This window comes from Anopheles gambiae, chromosome 3 (genome assembly GCF_943734735.2).
Source record: "Anopheles gambiae chromosome 3, idAnoGambNW_F1_1, whole genome shotgun sequence".
NCBI lineage: Eukaryota > Metazoa > Arthropoda > Insecta > Diptera > Culicidae > Anopheles > Anopheles gambiae.
Window position 1 is genome coordinate 49,706,873 of NC_064602.1, and position 22,810 is coordinate 49,729,682.

Below are 22,810 nucleotides of genomic sequence, written 5' to 3' on the forward strand. Positions count from 1 at the left end.
GGAAAATCCAAGCACGATCATTTGAATGCCAATCGAGTCGATACAGTCTGAGAATCTTGTAAGCGGTGGCTTGGAATGTTTACAATACATTACACACGTATAACGGACTGGAATGATAACATGATCGTCAAAATAGTATGTACAGCATGAAGATGCTGGAATTTCGTCCATTCAAGATAAATACTTCCCAAATTAGTATATGCTCATCATGCACATCACCATTTAATACTTTCGTATTTTTCTAATAATACCAATAATGATTCAATTTTATTTATTCTTTATTTAGTAGAAACGGCTTCGGCCGTATTGCTTAGATTCAATTTTATTTGAATAAAATCGTCGTGATAATAGCGATCGTGAAAAAACAGTGAAGGAATTATATCAATACACTAATAAGCGTCAAATGAAAATTCGTCAACTTACAACAGTTTAGTGCATGATCTTTCCAACTCGAAGAAATTGTAAGTAATGTAATAGGCTGTATTTGACTGTGAAGCGAACGAAATCTACATGAGTTGTAAGCCGTTAATCGTATCACTCGCGCTTCCCTTAGGAGTAAAGGCGACTAAGCTTAGAAAAGCAACGCTTTGCAGTGGTCCTGAGTGCCGGTTGACCTCTCCTGCAAATTAGGGACGACTTTGCCTAGATCCAATAAGGCGGACGGCGGAGCATATCTGAACGCTGGCTATGACGAACGGCGGGTGGTAATCGATTGACGAGTCACGAACTAGAAACAACATTCCACAAAGATGCAATATCCATTAACGATGCTTACGTTCGACTTCTCGATCGGATGTGTTAACCATTTGCACTAGAAATGTTTTGCTTCATCCGCTATAGATGGTAGTTGGGTTTGGTGGCTTTTATCTTTGATCTGCTTTTATCTATGTATGCAATTTTGCGAACAAATCCTGAACAATCCAGATTACTTTATAGGCCCAGTTGCACCAAAACGGTTTTACTCTTACGCTAAACGATGATCTTATGCTCTTTTTTCAGACAGCTGTTTTTCTGTTTCTAGAGCGTGTGAAAACTGTTACCGCACCTAGGGAAAGAAAACACCTCATCGAGAAGGAGAAAGAGAAAACAACATTACTCGTTCACCGTTGAACTATTTCGTGCATGTTGAGTAAAACACAACCGCATGGCTCTATACATGGCCCAAGGAGATGACCATGGATGAAACTGTTAATGAACGACGAATGTGCATCCCTTTGAATGTTACCGGCCGTCTTGTTCCGTTCGAAACATATTTGATTTTAATACCTCGAAGCTATTTCGTTTGACAAAGACTGCAGATAGTTGTAGAGCGGTATTTATTACACCCCAACATTCACCCATCGATAGAGTAGATGGCAATTATCGTGTTAGCGGTATTAGCATTTTCGCAGTAAATACGATGTTTAATTTAAATGTGAAGCCTCGAGCGATTGCTAACTCGCTGTATTGCTGGATTTGAGGCATTTAAATATACCTTCTATAGTAACTACATGTTGGTAATTGAATGCCTAGTAATTATTATCTATCACAACCGTTTACAGAAATAAAACCTTGTGTGCGTTTTCGTATTATTTTAGTTTAATTTTGCGTAGTCTGCAATTTTGTACGCAAAAAAGTTTAGAACAGCTAAGAGGATGAAACAAATATGTATGCACATGAAAAGACTTCAACAGTTAATGAGGAGACGAACGTATGGCATGATTAATGCAATATAGCAATTCGTTGATATCAGCTGGTAGTAAAAATGGTAGATGAAATGACATTCGACAGGCCGCGAGCTTACTTCTTTAAAACATATACTGACATTTTTGCGCTTCAATAGAATAACCAAGCGTAATGTTTATCTATAACCCCGGTACATAATGCATTGGCCATGCTAGGCCACCTGTTGTTTCAGGATGAAATGCTTCGCGCGCAACACGTGGTACCAGTTGTAGGAATAAGCGCATGCAAGAAAACCCATGTAATACGCTGCGGGCTTGCAAAAAACACGCAAAAAATCTCTTAAACCCGAACGCGAAAAACCAACATTCATAGGTCAACGGACTAACGAATCATGCCATTCCCTAGCTTCCATCCGTGCATGATCATTCCATTTCCATCGTCAACCCGCGATCGTACTGCCAAAAACGAATGAATGAGAGCAAGGTTAGAAAGTGTGGGTATGGTTGCTTTAAAGATGACGATGATGATGATGATGATGATGATGGACATGGCGTGGAATGGATTTGCTGTTATGGAGAGCTAAAAATAGCTACAGAAAATCAAAAACTGACGGGAACGGGGAATGCCAAAGCGAATAAGAAAACTAATGCTGCAGCACTACCCAAGCAGTAAAATTAAGCAAACATTGCCACGCACAATTATTTAGCTTAAAAAACAGCAAAAAATCGTTTGGTTCGTAGGATGCAATAATATATTTGCAATGTTATAAGATTTCAGGAAAAAAAAACAAATAAATCTGCATGTTATACCAACAACAATAAACAACTGTATTCATAAAAATAGTCGTACGTATCGATCAAGCTACAAGACAATTCTAAACAATAGTAGCTAGTTTTACTCAACATATTGGAGGATGTCCATCTTTTCGATCCAATATGCTCCTATGAGTATTAAAATTAACAAGACAACGCATAATCAATTTTTTTAACTTAAATTATTTTTTTTTATAACTTTAACCTCAAAAGAGGCGCACTACTATGAATAAATGATATGTTTATAACATAGTAGCCACAACACTTATTCCTTTTTTATTTATTTTATTGAACTCGACTCGATATTACTCGATTTCGTTGTTACGAAAAGACCACAAACAAAAATTCTACGATACCCACGATTCGAAAGCCCTCGTCCATGTGGGACGCACTACAAACCAAAAAGGGTTCGCACAATGATGACTGCTGCAAATGATGGTTTGAAGCTTTCATGATCTCAATGATGATGAATACATTCCAACACAAAAACCGAATATATGGACACACCTCCTGCTGGTGCCGGGCGATCAACGACCGCAAATATCCAAAAATAGACACGAAACGATTAATTCGCCAATACTACAACCCAACCGCATTGCTGCGCTGGTAAGGAAATAAGAGTGTTTACATTCTGCCTTGTACACCTCCTTTCCTTTAAGGCTTCTCTGCGACCCCATTCATTTCTTCTGTGCTGGCCTCCAGTACAACAACATCAATACATTCAGATGCTGATGGTCTTGGCGCGCTTTTCTCATCGTCATGATTTTGCTTCGTTTCTCGTATCTTGTTCGTTTCGTATCTCTAACGTTGGCAAGCGCAAGAAAATGGAAACAACGTGAAATGGTAAACTAAGCCATGAGTAAACTGCTCATGGTTGCCAAAACATCAAACTATTTACTCTTGTTTTTCTTCTTTGACGCAACGACCTACTGCTCATGCTTTATAAAGGTTTAAAGGTCTTAGATATTTAGGTAAAGATTTAAAAGGGGTTTTGAAAATTGATGTAGGGCGTTTATGCATCGAAAGTAATCATAGAATATTTTACTATAGTAAAATAGTAGTCTCATATCAAACAAATTCAATTGTGTTATAATTTAATTTACAGAGAACAACTTACGTGAAACTCAAATAGCGATAGAAAACGTACACCATAAACCGTTTACCGCTTGCAAATATAACCTACAACTCCAGCCACACTACATGGTACTGGATTATTTTCTCCAGTTGTTATGTTGGGTGCGCGATTTTATAGCACTGAATACCAAACGTACTCCCTCTCAGAGTGATCCTGTGCCAACATCATCCCACACACGCTTGATAAATGCTGCAAGCGCATGCTATTCTGCATGCCACATCCCACCAATAAATGTTGCTTTCTTTTCTCTTACCATCATATGGAGGCATAAGACAAATCTATGCATCTATGACCCCCTGTTGAGTAGTTCCCGAAATGATTTGCTAGCCTATCCCCCTACATCAGCCACTGGATGGGGACCCCCGTTTTAATTGAGCAATAAAAGAAAAATTAATATAAACCATCTATTCAAACGGACGGATTGATCGTTTGATCGTGCCAGGTTGAAACCGTGGGCTACATGGAATCATGGGCTTTCCTGCTTCCATTTCATTTGAACCGGTGTGCAGAGCAGAGAAAGGTCAGCTGTCGATGTGCATGTGTCGTTGGTGGGCATGCTCTGCGTTGATGCTGCCGTTGATTTTATTACATCCGCCTCCACATTTGTCTCGCGCGTCGGACGCGTTCTAAAAACCTACGCAATTCCTGTTTAGATGCAGCGGTGATCAGCCCACGCGCGCACACATACGCCTTTTCGCGAAGGAAAAGTCTGGCGCCTTTTTGCTTAGCTTGCAAGTCGATCTTTTAGCCCACGTACATCCATCCAGGTAATGAAATAGCTCGACCCAGAAAAGAAAATATCGTGGAGAAAGGCCAAGATTTCTCTCTCTCTCTTGCCCGATGTCCTTCTCTAACCTTTCTTGGGGTTTGTTTCTGTTTTTCAAAATGGTGATATTTTACCTGTTACCTTTTAGATGTTCAATATATTGGACACCAAGAATGTCCGACCGCGGCCTAACTGAATCAGACATAAAATTGATGCTATTTTCAATGAAAACCTTAGCATATTTTTACTGAGTAGCAACATAAAATTTGAAATTTGTATGCCGTTCAGAAACGAGTGGACATGTTATGCCATCAAATATTTTACTTCTTATGTTATGCATTCATTAACTACAAATATAATCATACCGAAACGGGTGTCAAATTTAAATGGCATCTTACGCAGGAATTATTGTAAACCATCAACCATAAAGGCAAAGTTGGTATGGAAAATTGCCTGGCACCGCAAGTACATACCGTACAGTGGACGGTTTGCCTCGTTCACCCGATTCCCACCAATTGATGAACATTGCTGTTCAATCATTGATGTCGAGGAAGTGGCTAATTATAGGATTCATGGCGTACATCAGAGGTTACAGGTTCTGCAATGTTAATAAGCATGTCCCTCATCATTTCCAACCCAATTACAAAATAAGGAGTTTCCTACCCTTTTGTCAAAATCCAGCAACACCAAAAACAAAAATGCAGCGTATAGTGCACCGTACAGTGAAAGCAAGTACAGTTTGGCAAAAGTTCCACACACTCCCGTAAAGCAAAATCGAAAAACAAGGCAGTAGCGAAGATGATGATGATGACGGATAAGATGAAATGTCCTTTCACGCCAATTCAGCCAACCGATCGATCATAGTACGATCGTACGCTTCACATGGCCGCTTTCGTGCAACTGTGTATGTTGTGTTTATGCGCTATGTTTACGTTCTGCCGTTTTTCGAGCGTTTATGTTCGGGGCAAGAGCGAGATGTGCAATTTAACGTACGACCAAAAGCTGATTGCGGGCTACGATGGTATTCGATGCGTTTTTTTTTTCGTACCAAACTACAAAACCGGTTAGTGCAATGTTTTCCGTTACATTTTTAAAAAACCTACACACATGGCATTTTCTTTCATGCTCGTATGCTTTTTAATTTTTTATGCACTCCAGTGAGTTTGTAGCTATATAAAAAAAGTGGAAAAAGTTATCACTGTGTGTGCAAAAAAAAAGAGAAGCCGATTTCTCTCAAGAGAGTTTTTTTTACGTTTTCAGCTTTTTCACTGCTTTCGCAGCAGACTGTCAGATTTGGCGGGATTTTGCAGCTCTCCAACAATAAATTATTGTTCGGTTTCCTTTCAGAGCAAACACCCATAACAAACGAATGAAGGCAAAATTCGAAAGCATCCCCTTGCCCTTTTGATTTTGTTATGTAATCAAAGTACGTACAGGTTTAACTGGTTCCTTTGCTTATAGGGATATCATTTTGTGCTCTAAGATTGTTTATCCTTTATAATTGTTGATCTCAGTTACGATACATTACCATACAGTTGTTTGTTATAAGTTTGTTACAGATAAGTCAAATGATCATAAAATCATTTCTTCATCATGTAGTATTTGATAAACATAATGTAAAAAAATAAATCAAAATAAACATCTGGTAAAGAGTGGACCAATTATTTAAGGGTATACGCACCGTATCATACATTCCAGCCAGTGGATTGATTCTCATTTGGACCATTCTTCTGTATTCTTCCACATTAATAATTGTCAATATACATTACGACTAGCATGAATACTGCCGTTGTTATTGCTACATTTTATGATTTCACTATATTCTTTAATTAGTAACATCCATAAAAATTCTTCTTTTAACGAAACAAACCCCATTGTAGTTGATTTCCTTGTATCATGTCTTAGGAAAAAAAAAAGTTACTTTTTTTTCATGTTAGTTACACTGTATGTGTTTGGCCACAGCTTGTTCTCGGCGGCCCATTTTAGTGTATTAAAATAACAGGACACGCGAGACACATAAACGTAGTAAGTTTTTTTTAGACAAAAAGTAAACAACATGAGACTAAATGACCAAACCCTGAATGGCAAAAAAAGTATATGGAAATCATATCATTACATATTTATGTGTGCCGAGCACATATAAATTTTCAATCATATCGACTCGACGTGATTTTCGGAGGCCGATTTAAATTTTATTATGATTTTCTGTCGGTATCTCTTACGTCATATTACTGGTTCCCGCCCCGTGTTTATCAACCGCAGCACTCTTTTTCATAAACTAATCTTACATTTCTTTTTATTTTTAATTTTCCCATTTTCAAACATTTTCATTATATATAGTGCATAGTTCTTTGAGTAAATTTGATTTACATACAAAAAATATTTAAGCCAAGGAAAGAAATCCTATTTATACTTTTCTAACAAGTTATATGTTATTTATTGGAATGCCACATACTGAAAGTTTGAAAACAAAATAAAGAACTGGAGAGATTATACAACGACAAGAACAAAAAAACTGTGGACTTCAGATCTACAAATACTCTAGAAATATGTTGATACCAGTCATGAAAAAAAAAACACACAAGGGGCCGAAATGTAAACCTACGAGATATGAAGATAAGGCACGACTTTCATTACCATTATCCTTGCTGAACCACACTTAACGGCGTTCATTTTGGTGTATACCTTAAGCTAGGTTCGCAGGGCACACTTCTACTATCAAATACACAAAAATTACTTTCGTTGAAGAGTGCTCCAGGAAAAAAGTTAACGGAAAAAATGAAGCATACTTTTGATAGCAAATATCAATTGAACATAATTGAATTTCCGTAACAAGCGATATTATTTTACACATAAATATGTAGATATCTCACTTTTTCAACGTATACTATTGAACATGAAAAGATCTCAACAACAAGGATATGTACGATTCAATATAAAACTTGACATATAATCGTTTATGCTTTGCTAAAATTTGTACCCTAAATTTATATATTTTACCTTTATATGATTTTGTAACCAGTGAAATTAGCATGAATATTCGTAATTACCTGTAAAAAAAGAGATGTAAGAAATATCGTATTAATATTATTCACAAACCACCTATATTATTGTAGTAATAAAAATTTTATCATTTAAAATCAATGTTTTGTACAATCATTTCAATGTGTTGGAAATATCATGGTACAACTCGTTTTAATGCAACACATTTCAGCAACAGTTTGTTTTTCGTTTCACTCATCCCAGTTACTAGTATTCAAATGAAGCAAAGGGTAGGATAAGGATCGGTGTTGTTGACATGGGAACTGCGCTCAAGTATTCGTATAGCACGGCACGGAGCATTGTAAAACGGTAAAGAAAAGTGTTAACCATCATGGGAATGATGATGATCCCAAAGCGACTATGTTCATCCTGCTTCCACTACAATGTAAGAGGACTTGTGGCGTAGCGTGGGCGCCTAGTATTTTTCCAGCTAAAACATTACCTTAACCTTGTACCTTAACGTAGCATAGATGAAAATTTGCGTTACAATATGTTAAAAATAAAAACTTGCTAAAATATTCGTACCATAATCGTGCTTCGTAATCCAAAGCAATCCCATATTTCATACATTTTTCAGCTATCGAGCTGATTGCAGCTGTCGACGTATGGGGCCATGGACGAATATGGTTAGTAAAAACCATTAAATACTAAATTGTTGAAATATTTTAGCTTAAGATCTTATATGGACGATTTAATACTTAGTAAATTGTAAGTATGCATATTGTGTCCTTTTTTTCTCTTTGCTGCAATAAAAACTGTACATAGTAACCCCTATTAATGGGGAGCGAGGCTGTAAAACATTTTCATGTTGCTGTAAAACTACCAGGAGATGGGATCAGGAACAAATCAAAAGCCCGCGCAATTTTACTCCAAGATAATCAGATATCACGGGACTTTCTTGCTTCCATAGAGGCATCACTGTTACGTTTTGCTCCCCATAATTCATTGACTGATTTCACACACCTTTGCAACTCGTGCTGGGAGAGTTCATGGAATTAGCTGCAACCGTTACGGTAGAGTGTGCGGGCTTTTCCATTTACCTTCGTGTATACCGGCACATCCTTGCTGTCTTATGTTTTACAGCATACAAACTTGCTCACCAGCTACTCACGCACACAACGACATCTTCGCATGGCGGTGTTAGTCCGGTTCAAAATAATCCTGCCCCTAGAGCGAAGGAGGAACCCGCGCGCCCAGAACCATCGTTACAGTAATTCGAATACCATCCCCTACATGCCTTCGCACTTCTACATTTTAACACCGCACACAAGCAATGGTTCTATGCAGCGTCGTACTATGTGCAACAATGTTGTGCTGGGCACAAACTGATGTATACAGAGATTACGAGCCATTTTTACTATACCAATGGGCATGCTCGCGCATCAAACCATCAACCATTATTGAATGGTCTGCACACATGTTCAGGTTTACAGTCCAATACTAGGACATGAACTCAAGAACTCGACGGGCTCCATCACATGTATACACATTGACTGCAGGGATATGGTTCGCCGTTCCGCTGGCAGTGCTGGCAAGTATACAGGGGAAAGCCAAACAGCTTGGAAAACATTGTATGCGGGCGACGAACCTTTGACAATGTTGGGCAAAAGCGTGGGTGTACTACGAAAAGACAGGCAAGGGCAAAGGTAAAGTAATGGATATGGGGAGCAACTTTGATGGTATATGTTTTGTTCCATGGTGTTCACAATTCAGCATACTCGGAGGATTCATTTCTGCTACCAGCTGGATGTTCTGCGCTTCTGTTACTGCATTACAAACGCTGTAACTCTTGTGATATTCAATGATGTAATTGTGAGCAGCCAGAACTACAGCATGTAATAGAATATGTACAAACAAATCCATGAGTCTATTCCCACTAAAAATATGTACAGATGAGTTAAAAGGACGCAGCTAGAGGTGTAGAACACATGTGAATACATTTTTGTTTTAACTTTTGTCGTCAACATTTCATTAAATTTGAAAGATAACAATGTTCTTGAAAGGGATGATCAGTCGCACCATTTTTTTTTATCAGCTTCGTCAAACAGCCGTTGACTCGCATTTCAAATTGTGAGAGTCGTGAGAAGCTTTGATAGTGTAATTGGGCAAAATGCTGGATCCCGACAAAATACACTCTCCATGGTTGATTCTCACACACTGTTCCTATCGCAGCCATGCTCTTTCTCTTCTCCCCATACAACTGAAATCTTTGCATCCTAACTGCTCTGGCAAGCCCGCAGCCCGGAATGTTCTCGTTAGGACGAAACTTCAGTCAGTAAAAAAGCTTTCGATCGATAAAACAGCACACTACCCTAGCCAAAGCTTGGTTGCTCATGACAACAAAACCAACACGGCGGCTTCATCTCAGTAATCACCGGTTGCTTTGGCAGCGCAACTTTTTTTTGCCATGTTGAATGACAAAAAGCATTCCATAAAGATGTATTTTATTACGTAATTATTTTAATATGTGTATGCTCATTGTATACAACATTTTGATGAAATACTGCAAAGGTTCAGCCGTAACGAAGAATGAAAAAAATTGCAATTACTATTCAAGAACCAGTCTTCAAAAATCTCCCAGACAAAAGACAACAGAAATGCTGGATGAAATCTGGTACACGGTACGTGGTGATTGTCAGAGCATGCGCATTAAGGACATTTTTGAGAGCGGTTCTTTTCTGAACATCTCCCATCTAAAAGCAAGATATTACACACGCACAACATCACGATGTGAAACGTTCAACTAAAGTTTTAAAAAATATTGTAAAAAATAGATCATTTCCTCCAAAACCTTAATTTCGACAATATTTATAGATGCAATCGATTGACGTTTAATATTTGTAAGATAATTGCTCCATCGTTGCGCATCTGAGACGTCATTATCATGCTGCTTCTTTTTCGGTTCTTTACTAAGCAGCTGATATATCTCGAGGAAGAGCTTTTTGGGGCTAGCGGCATATTACTCGCCATGAAGATAAACCTTTTTTCTTTTCAAAAATACTTTTCGTTTTTTAACAGGTACATAAGTGTACGAATAAAAAATAACGACTCATTAAAGTTGTAAAATTATGTTGCTTGTACACTAACTTAATGACAAGCTTTATTTAAGTAATATCCCCATTTGTATAGTGATGTATCGGTGTAATACTTTATTTTAACAATAAAAATGCAGAAACAGTCAAGGAAAAAAATATATTAAATGGACAGCAGAAAAAAACAAAAAATGTGACAAAACATATGAACGTAAAAATAAATGGCTAATCCTCTCACATCGTTTCCAGCTCATTGACTCTCACATCGTAATACTAGAAATTATTTTTCGCTGGTACGATAGCTAAACCATGTATCTTTTCCAAACATTTTGTTTTATTAAGAATAAGCTGCACAAGATTGCACTGGTTGCTACTACTACTTCCGGGGGAAGTCATATACAATCCATGAGTACCGTCATATAAGTGATCTGCGAACTTAGTATATTACGACAATCATAGTACTACGAACTCTACCACTACTGTTTGCCACCACCACCAGACCAGATAAGCAAAAAGTTCGTGAGGCCACTGAACTTACATAGGAGCGAAAATAGAGCACATAATGGCATTTTGCACTAGTACATAGGTGTGCTTGCAAGCAACCCTCAGCTTCCACAATGCAGGAAACTGCATCATGCATTAGAGAGTTGGATATAGATGATGATGATGTTAAGAAAAAGAAGATAACAACTTTTCTTTATCGATGCGCATTGTCACTTTCAATAGATTTTTTTTAATTGTCAGTACATTGTGTGTGTTATTTATATATTGTAACATAAAATATGCACCGCAATACGTCTGTATAAGAAAGGCAAGGGATATCCTATGCAATAAAAACCGAAATATAGCCTAGCCCGTATGTCCATAAGACTTAAAAGAAGCAGCAGTGAGCTCAAAAATTAATCAAATGTAAAAAAACAAAATTCAGGTGTCAAAATACTGCTCCATTTGTACATCTACAGCCTAACGCAGAAGATAACAAATGCCGTGATCTGTTCAACCTCGTTCTTGTTTACACAGGGGTTTAACAGTCGTTAGTGGCAATGCTACGTGATATACGCAGCGGTAATGACAGAAACTGCTCCAATTGCTGGAAGCTATGAGAGTGTTGGGTTTCGGCAACTCGACAAACCTCTTTTGCATATCAAGTCTACCGTTCTGCTAAGCCTGCGTCGGCTGGCCGTGGATGGCCTCCACAACCTATTGAAGGCATCGTCCTCGATGGCGCGTCGTAGTCGCGATGCAAACCGGCTGACCAGTTTGCATATTAGTATACGCACTTGTACGACTTCACGGCGATGCAATGTGCATGGGTGCAACAAAATCGCATTGATGCAGCAGTAATGCACAGGACTACTTCCTTCCCACCATCGCCGTTTCCATACTTACGCTCTCCAAATGTCAATCCACATCTAACGCCTAACGAGGGTCGGGTCGACGGAAGACACGTCGCCTTACTTTCGAGGTAACATATTAATTTATTTATTTATGCAACTTCACTACAGACAGCGGGCCGGAAAGGGCGCTTTTCACCTCCGTCCTCTTTGTATGCACTTCAAGTACTCGACACTCAATGGTCTCGAATTGTAAAGCCAGCTCATTCAACTTGGCAAACTAACCAACAAACCAAACCAATAAACGAACCACCAGTGCCATTCCGCCCCACAGCTTTCTCATTTGCAGACGGAACAACAAAGATCGATTTTCTGTTGTAAACGTTTTGCAACGGGTGTGTAACATTGTTGCTGCAGAAGAAGGATTCTTCATTGCATTGTACAGCAGGGAAAGGGTGGTCGAGTGTAAAAAAAGAATTATCTCAGATTAAGGAACTATCGTATCTCTAACAAAGTTAAATAGTTAGTTAAGAAAAGTCTGTAATATTATAACTCTATCATTTCAACTTCATAAGTTATGACTGGTCAAAGTTGAAAAGGCTGTCCAAACAACGTTGACGGAACAATCCCCTCCTCCCTCCATTTTCCCCATATTTTGGCATAAAGAGTTTAGTAGTTCTTATTTGTTTTTTTGGGACCGTTCTGGCGGTACAGTCAACTCGTACGACTTAACAACATGCCCGCCATGGGTTCAAGCCCTGAATAGTCCGTGCTCCCATACGTAGGACTGACTATCCTGCTATGGTAACAATACGTCACTGAAAGACAGGCTCACTTCACTTTTGGCTACAGGCAGGCCTTGACCGACAACGGTTGTTGTGCCAATGAAGAAGAAGTGCTTATTTGTAGTAGGTGGTCGATTAATGTCTCATTGGAAAGGAAAATTTATAAACTTTTTTGAAAATAAAACAAAAATATTACTTTGCTATTCTTGCACCGCTTTTTACTACACACTGCAAACATTAACAATAAAAACAATATTTTTCAACTTTGGTAATGAATTTGAAAACTGTATACTTTTTTACATCTTCCATTTTATCAAAACCTCATGTTTATTGTGTTCAACATGCTGTCAAAAATTCAGACTTATCATTTAACCTCCAATGTGAAAAAATGCATTCAATCATGTTTGGAGCGCGCGCCTCTGCAAGGCGCGCCATACATAAATCGTTCGCCTGCGCTATTACTCAAACAACAGAGCGCGCAGTACTTGGCAGCGCGTTCGGAATTTTAGTACTTTTTGAAAAAAAAAACGGCAGTATTTTGTACGTACCTGCCATTTGGTTAGAACATATCCAGAAACCGTAACATATTTTTTGTATCCGCGGAAGGTTTAAGGGTTATTGACGAAAATACATCAAATGAACTAACCGGCTTAGACCTGCGATACCGGCGCTAAGCGGAGTTGCAAATATTGTGTTCAACTTAGATCAATCAATTGACCATATTGGTTTTATGCAAATAGCATGTACCATTTAAAAATGTCGACCGAGATGAAGTAGTTGCCTAAACATTGTTTTCTTTTCCTTTTATTATTTATGATACAAGCACTTGGAAAATTTATGAAAGTATTATTTTAACTACTTAAGTTATTAGTGGTTCAAATATTGTTTTGGATATTTGAAACGTTGTATTATTAAAAACAATACAATAGTGCTCAAATATTAACTGAAGTAGATTTTTATCGAAATTTTTCCTATTCATATTATTAATCACTAAACAGGTAAAACATATAAATTAATATAATCCGCAATGCTAAGGACAGGTACAGTTAGTGAGGAAAGCTATAGTAACGAACCCACTATGAATGTATTTATAAATACAAATTTATGTATCAAAATGTATGGCCAAAATATATCCACTAATACCACTAATCATATCCACTACTACCACTAAAATGATATGTAATGTAAATGATATGTAAAATGATCGTAATTAGTACAAACATGATTTATGACCGCGGTTTGTTCGAGGCCGCCCTATAGTGCATTGTTGCCCCAGTTCCTACACACATTTGTTGAACTTCTTGTAACGTAAGAAAACCATTTTTTTACGTGAACGACTTCGATAAGTATTTCCCTTTTCTTACAATCTCACTAAAAAACAGTTCCCTTTGGATGGCAGTCTATAGTAGGTAGAAAAAAAAAGATTGTGTTTCGATCTTTAAAAGACACCTGCAAAATTTATCTGATTACATGGAGCTGCACAACGCAATTCGGATCTGCTACTTAACTCCGACAAGCACTGATATTAAACTGATATTGAACTCATACCTGTCCTGGAACTTATCTCGGTATCTTTCCGGTCCAAGAACAGTATCTGTACTAATCCAAGACATAGCACGAATCACGAACGCATTCAATGCAGTAACTGATTCCGCTACCATATTGTCCGACGAACCATTGTCGGTCCGCAGCAGGTTTCATATAACTTAGGATACGTTGGACGTTAGGACAGCAAAAATGCTTAATCAAAAGCTTATTGGTGATCAAATATTTTTCTTATCTTTATGTGATGCAACATCTTTACTAGATCGAGGCATGAACTTAGTCACTACAGGTGTTGATTATCGGTGACATCAAAGATTTATGTACGGGACGCATCGTCACATTTTAACAAAGCTGTGGAGCATTACTATTATTTCAAAAAATAAATAAAATGAAGTAAACTTAACTTTAGCGATATACATTCGTTACCCGATTGAATAATTTACAGTATACATAATATTTACGTTTTTCTGATCAAAACATGAACCTCGAATGGTGCGTTTGAACTTTGATATATGATTCATAGAGTAATTTTCAATACTATACCTTTTTTGTCGAAATGACCTATTTTAAATATTGTTTTCTTAGCTATTTCTTAACATTTTCGGAGCAACTAGTAAGATGGCTGTGAAGTTTGTTTACACATTTGGCCTTTTAACATTTATCCAAAGACCGGAATGCAAAAAAAACCCGTGCCTTTCCATCGCCTTTTACCTTCAAGAGCATCAACTATTGTCAACTAAAGCCCACACGTTTACTTCAACGCAAATATAGCATGATCGGATGGTTTGTAAATAAATTCAAAAGTGCAAAAACATTGATAGATCACCTGTGTGACGTATTTGTGTATACTAGAAGGATGAAATGATATTTATTTTTGCGTAGGATCCAACCATCAAAATTACTAGCATTGATGTCATGATTTATAATATACTTCTTTACTTTTCTTCTCTTCGCTACCAAAAATAGCCCACTTACCAACACGTCTGAACCTTGGATGAATAAAATCGCCTTTCTACATGCGGTATTGTGAGGGTATTACATATGGGTGTATACGATTCAAGCATTTTTTTAAAACATACACACTACACAAACGAGCTTGCGATATGTAGAAAGCCTTCGGCGAAGAGTACAAATGTTCAGGCACAGCAACTTCAACAGACTGCAGTATCAACAGGAGTGAATGAAAGCTCATCCAATGAATACGGTCATTCGACAGAAAACTGTCTGCATCGCATGTGTCTTCCATCTCTTTCGATTAACCTCGGATTGGGGTTCGCCAGATGAGATCAGAATATTACGCATAGGATCGGCTCTACTAAGGTAAGCACCCGACCTGCTACGCGACGAATAGCAAAAGCTTGAAATATTAAAGCACGATGCAGCAATTGCACTTTACCTTGAGACCAACAACATTCCCCCTTCTTAGCGTATATCTTTCCTCTTCCCAGTACAACCCTGTTCCTAAGCTGTTGTGACTGTCAAGCAAGCTGATATCGATATCGGTGGTGACCAAACTACTCTTTCCTACTCTTTGTACTGCTTTTCTTCAAACACGTTCACCTTGTATGGAAAAGAGGTAAGATAAATGAAAACTAAAATAACCGTAACAATATTTCTATTTTCACTTATCTCTTCTCTTTGGCCGATCCTTTGTTAGCATAATATAATCCACTCTAAACGAGGAATGAAAATCCCATTGAATTGTATTAACACTAAATTATTTGAAGATCACTACGCCACTTTTTATCAGGATATCATTATGTTAAAGTATAAGAAATTGAAACGGAAACAGACTTATCTAGTTTGGCGCAACAATAACGAGATCAGTCACTTATTGATTACCCATAGCAGGATAGTCAGTCTTATGTATGCGGGGAACGTTTCATACAGAATTTGAACCCTTGACGGATCGAAACTGATTAACAACGCATATAAAATGACATAAAACTTACCACTTAAAATATTACTATAATATAAAACAGCATATATCAGATAAAATTGCTTCTGACTATGTGTAAGATTTTTTAAAATTTGATTTATGCTGAGCGAAAATATAAACTTCAAACAATCCTCTGTACAGACCATCAAGGTCGCAAAGGCCGTTAAGCCAGAAAAAAACGTGTAACAATAAAATATGATACATCTTATGCTTATGGCGCACTATTTGTGAAAGTGTACACATGTTTTTACCTCTTAAGATACATTTAACAGCAATGATACCTATTCTCGTAATCGTAATTAGAGCAAGAGATAATACATTTCCTGCTCTGCTTAATGGTCAATTATTAGCGCATTTCTTTCGTTATTCCCATAAATACTTAATAGCTGCACATGCTACACATGTCAGCCCATGCAGCAGGGCGCGGTATAGCGTGCATCACTTTTAAATAAATAGTTATGACCAGTATCAGTGGTCATCGATTTTACTTTGCACCATTTGCACAAGCAACCAACTAAATGACGTCTAAAGGTTTTATGCTTCATAGCACGAATCATTGCCATTTTTATAGTAAAGACATGAATGTCGCTCATGTATGTACCTGAATAAATGCATAATGCATTCGATGCTCCTTAGATTTACTCAATGTGTTTACGCGCCTTAACTAGCTATTAAATGACAGGCTTCCTAAGGCAATCTAGATGACCGGAAGAAGCTTTTCCGTTATGAACCAAATAAGATATCCATTTTCTTAACCGGTTCTCAACCCAAAGCATGCACGCACACAACAAAATGATAATTATATCTAAGCCACCAAGAAATTAATTTTACAATAAACATCTAATTAATGTCTTCTTTTTGTCCCGAAATCGCATTTCCCTGTAATTGTATTTCATTCATTTCATCGTATTATTTATATCGACTGGTTTCCTTTCCAGAATGCACATAGTGACGGATCAAATACATTATTCATGATTTTATTTCTTCCTCTTCAGCAGACCGCAGCTAAAGCGGAAGTTCATTTTTCTAAACCAATTCACCCGAAGAACATAGATTGGCCGAAAGATTTAAACCAAGGCGATCATGTGACCAGTCATCATGATTCAACAACGTGTATTAAAAATGTCTCATCCCGCCTTTCAAAACCATCAATTGCTCTTGTTAACCTGTCGTGGTATTTGGATCACATATACGATCAATCTTCTTCTTCTTTGGCACAACAAACGTTGTCGGTCAAGGCCTGCCAGAACCACTAGTGGCTTTCAGTGACTTATTGATTACCTATAGCAGGATAGTCGTATGGGAGCACGGTCCAATCGGGGCTTCAATAGATCAATACGATAATTAAAAAAAGGAACTATCGTAACAATAACCAACTGTTTGGTTAACAAACTCATAAACATGTTGATATAACAAAATGTTCTCATGAAATCTATTGCAATACTACACCTTTATAACGTGACCGATGTAACAAATGAAAAAGCAGTCGTATCCGTAGAACGCCCATGAAAGAAATATGCGTTGTGGTTAGATCTTCACTAACAAATCGTACGATCAAACAACGCACACCAGAAGCCCGCACCGCGAACCGCACCGAGCGTACCGCAGCAGATAACGGTGTTTTATGAATGAAACCACTTTTTCCCTTCATAAGCTATCTCGTCGCGTATAGAGTTATTTTTTCTTCTCCCGCTTTTCGTCCAATGAATGACCGGACGGATTCGTTGGCTTAATATGAATGAACAAACCCTACCCACAAGTGACGCGCGCGAATGTACAAACGAACGTACGGAATTGGATGGATGGATGGATGGATGGATGGATGGCTGGTTGGTTGGATGGGATGAATGAAAGGAAAAAGACCTGCCGCAACACACAGAAACAACAACAATAGCAGCAACAACAAATACGACCGTCGCAACAACAAAGAGCAATCGAAACATTCACGTACATGCACCGTTGTGTTTAGTTGGCTGGGCCCAGCTCTCGCTACCTTCCCAATCATTTCTTCTCACTAGTGTGCACCCACACGTTTCCTGCTGTTTCAACCAACCCGTTGTCTCCATTGCATTTCAACTGTTGTATGTCATCGTTTGTAGCCCTCTTATTTAAGCTAGTCGGTTCATTCCTATTATCAATCAGTACAGTACGCCAAATATATACCAACTTAGGAACGACGCTTCATTAGCAAAATCAAACAATTTGCATGTATACTACACTCGTTCAACATAAAAATAAAAACAATTTTGCCGTTTATAATGTAGTTATTTTTTCCAAACATGATCATCTATCCTTTCTCTCCTTGATCATCTTTTATTGGAACAGCTAGCAGCACTTTGTGAGGTCACTTTATTCACGATCGCTTAATACTTTTTGCAGCGCTTGAAATTACTAGACATGTGGTGGTCATCTATAACCTTTGCACGTATCCATATAATATCCCAGACAGTGACACTCATTTCAAACCAACAAAACAAAGTCAACTGCATTCCACAAATAGCAACTGCATAATCCTGCACTGTTTGTGTGGGTGGTGGTGTCCGTCAATGGGAAGGCGTTAGACATGGCCTATTGCCAGGGGTCTAGGCGAATGTATAAACAAGCTAATCATAACACAGCTACAACGACGTATCGATCGTGCAGCGGCAATTCCAACAAAAAAAGTACGATGCAGTTGGCTGTTGACACTGACCTACCCCAACAAGACTCTATTTGTTTCAATTAAATGAAGTACCGTTTTTGGGCTGGAAGTCTGCAGTCTGTTCAGAGCACATGGAATACACGATTGACTGAATGAGATTGTGGAGAATACTTTAAATGCTTTAATTTATTTGTACGTGTTTAACATACTAGTGTACAATTATACGTGTTGTGAATAATCTAACCTGTATAACAAAACAAGAACAGGTGTATCGGCATATTATTTGCAAAATTTCGAAGATGATCATTTCAGTGTGTTCATATTTGGCACAAAGCCAAAGCACTATAGACAGTATAGTTTTCACTTCTCTTGAACTTCCTATATCTTGCGTAGATCAGAGCCTCTAGAGGAGCAAATGAATAACTGGAACATATTAACTGGTGTCTTGTTATGATCGTAAAGTAAGACAATTTTCAACCGCCACTTTTTGAGCGGAGCATTTCGAACTGGGGAAAAAATAAATTAATTTTGCAACATTGTTGCCTACTCTATTATACCGAAGATGATGTCTAACCAGCTGATTGGACGTGCAGATGCCGCGGCAAGATGCATTGAAGGGAAACGAAAATATTTATGCATTTATTTACCCACCCAGACGATAGTGTGTCTTCTTAGGGTGTACGGTACTGCCCACAAATTGCCGGAAGGAGTTAGTAGGTGGTAACCGGATTCGCGTACCGCCACCTTATACCGCATGCTTGTACCTTGCTATGCTTGCACTTTCCGATGCTACCCACACGCCAAATCTACATACCGTCATCATTAAACTCTCACTGCAGGGCACATACTACCTTCAAAAATGGTACTGGAAATTATCCACCAACATTGTGGCCAATTTATTTTCTGTTCACAATATTTCAATGCTACAATACATATCAGGCATTTTATATGTTATGTTATTTTTTTATTTAAAACTTTGGGCGTCATATGCATTTACATTATAAACACATTGGCCATTCTTGTAAAATGTTAAACATTATAGCTTTGCAAACATATATTGTCGCATATATATATATTTGTATGGCCATGTCAAACAACGTCTGATTGCACTGTGACCTACATCCGTATAAATGCGTATGTGGCAGTGGTCAGGCTCAAGTACATTACTAGTCATCGAGTGGACTAAAATTACTTATACAATGCCTATCTCTATCTACTCATCACTTTGCTTTTCGTTTCTGCCAGCTGTTATAGATTTAGCAGCTCACTTGTTTGGGAGCTCAAGGATCAAGTCGATGATCTTTAGTTTACAGTATTTAAAATTATACTCAACACAAAACAACGAAACCACAATACACGCACACCTGCCGCAGTGCCCTTTTCGATGATTGTAGTATCAACATTAGAGACTGAGAAATTCTTTGCATTTAAAAAAAAATGATATTATTCATAATATGAAAGAAAAGGAAAGAAAGTGTTAGAAAGTGTTTCAATTGAAATAATAGAAATCAAGATATACGAGTGGCCTATTTCTAAATGAACCAAGCATGCAATACTTTAATACAGATTGCTACCTTTTTAACATTGTTGCAGAAAAGATTGTAATATTATGATTGTGTACAACTGTTATGTATAACACATAGCATACATACCGACCATTAAAAGGATTTGTTATGTATTATAGAATAAAACAAAGCTTGTTTTCTTCTAAAGCATGTAGAATCAAAGAACCTTCAGAGCAATTGTGATTGTTTTTTTTAATTTAAAATTGTAAACACCAACCCGATTTATAGTGCCTTCTACATTGATTATTTACTATCAAACATCTGCAAAGCTATTCTTTAAACAACAGTTGGCTAGATAAGCAAGAGGTACTTCAATTTGCTCGGTTCATTATACAAACGTTTTTCACAGACAATTCGTACATGTGTTGTAGCTGACTTGAATATGAGATCCAATCTTGTAGACAATGTTATCGAAGATGCCTTATACTTACAGACATAAGTATTACCAGTAGTATCGTTTAAAATCTCTATTAACCACTTCCTTCAAGCATAGATTGTACTGTTCTTGGCATGTTGAAGTATTAGTACCGATCACAACATTGTCGATATTTCAATAGCTATAGGGAACATGGAGAGTCAATCTCACACTACTACTAGTATGAAGCTGCATGCTGTATCGTGTCATAAGTTATCGTACCGTGATGGGGAATAATTGTGGTGAAGTTTGCATGGTATGCAGCGGCTGAGCTCCCTCCTCCATCGAAGGGCTGTTTCTACTGTAGCAAGGGCATTGGGAAGGAGCTGATGCAGGGTCAGCCGTCATAAGACCCGCCATCAACTTTAGCGGTTCATTTTTCTCTGTCTACGACTCCCTTTCTCCCTCGCAGGGTCCATCCTATGGCGAATGGAGGGCGGCATAAGACGCAAGGCATTAGTTTGTAACAATGTTGCAAATTAAATTGCGCTCAATTTGCTCACACCCTCATCTCTCTTCATGCGATATACGCAGCTCGCGGCGGTTATAAGAGGAAGGTGGAAAAGGGCAAAACGATGCACTTCACCAACTGGTTTCTTGCGCTTTGAGAGGCCGGTACGCGATAGCCCCATCATAATCGTCGGGGCAACCTACGACGGCTTCTAGGTCGCACAACTGCCTGCACCAACCATGGGCGACGACGTCTCAAAAGGCGGCTGTTTTTAGACTGCATAGGCGCAAGATTGATACATTGAGTACCCATGTACAATCAGTCATTGGTGGAATGTCACATGTCACACGTCGAAACAAATACGTAAAACCTTTCGTCATGGTTTTTACGACCATTTACATTACATTTTAGCTTTGCAATATTGTGAATGAACTTTACTTAACTACATAGCGCGAACGACCATGGATGCATAAGGGAATCAAACAAATTTGTCAACAAATTTGGCAGCAAAATATAAACTTGTCGAATAGTTAATAAGGTAAACAAATGGCTGTAGGGATATTGATATTAACAGTGTAACCGTTTGCAAAATCAATCCAAAATAGTTACAAGCTTAAAAGAGGATGTTACTATTGCTGCACAAGATCAAGACATCAATATGTGTAAATTACTGTCAGGCGAGTGTAATTTTTACGATCAGGTCTATAACTTTTCTATTCACCACAAAACGCAACATACAACACTACTGCGTTCCAAAAGGGATGCTGTAACCCAGTGCATTGGTACATAACTTCATACGCCTTTATTTGGCATAGCGCTTTTATTTGGCATAGCGCCTTTATTTTATTTATTATCATAAAATTACCTTAGAAACAAATACGAATAGCAATATTTCAAACATACCTTGCTTAACTTTTCGCCCTCGTGGTGTGGTAGCATTTGTCGGAGACTCTGAAATCCGGCATTGATGCTCTGCATCCGACGTCTTTCGTTGCTGTTCGCGATTTCGCGACGCATTCGCTTTTCGTCCTTATCCATTGGTATATTGTTACCGTTGCTACTACTCGACGAAGAGCTATTTATGCCGTTGTTGTTGTTGTTGTTGTTGATGTTGTTATTGTTGTTATTCCCAGCACTGCCGTTTTCTTCACTTTTTAAGCGAACATATCTGTGGGAATCAAATAGAGAATAATATTATTGTACTTTTATTAGCAATAGTCCTGCCAAACAATGTATAAACATATTCTGCTTCTCAAAAAGGATACGTGAAAATAGGACTAAACCAAAAAAATATTCTATGGAACTAAAAATCTAAAAAATAATATCGAGTCACCAGCATACTTAAAGTTCATCTTTGCGAAGCTAATTCAATAACTAGAGTAAACAAAACAAAACGATCAAATGTCATTTTACGCATCATTTTTGCACCAGGAACTAACACATAAACAACGTACGATCTTTAGATGACCCAAATAGATTCATCCTCATGGTCAACTTTACTGGCAGAATGATTAGTGTATGACGGTGTACCCGTTGTTTTAGCCATTGTAAAATACGGCTATTTGTAACAAAATTTGTATTGAAGTCGACACACATACCATTACCAAAAATGATCATGGAGACGAGAAAGACGAAGATGAAATACTAGTCTGTCTGTGAATATTGGCACTATCACAGTGGCGA

General features: G+C 37.9%; 1 protein-coding gene across 6 annotated transcripts in view; it reads right to left on the bottom strand.

The window, feature by feature from the left end:
* LOC133393459 (putative uncharacterized protein DDB_G0282129) overlaps positions 1-22,810 on the bottom strand; it is a 69,312-nt gene that overhangs the window by 24,288 nt on the left and 22,214 nt on the right. For 4 of the 6 annotated variants that reach the window (XM_061658563.1, XM_061658565.1, XM_061658566.1 and 1 more), the window contains exon 3: positions 22,031-22,295. In XM_061658563.1, coding sequence (XP_061514547.1) covers positions 22,031-22,295 — 265 coding nt within the window. Of the gene's footprint in view, positions 1-6,667; positions 7,429-22,030; positions 22,296-22,810 lie in introns of those variants that run through there. The other 2 variants (XM_061658569.1, XM_061658567.1) reach the window with 1 other exon arrangement.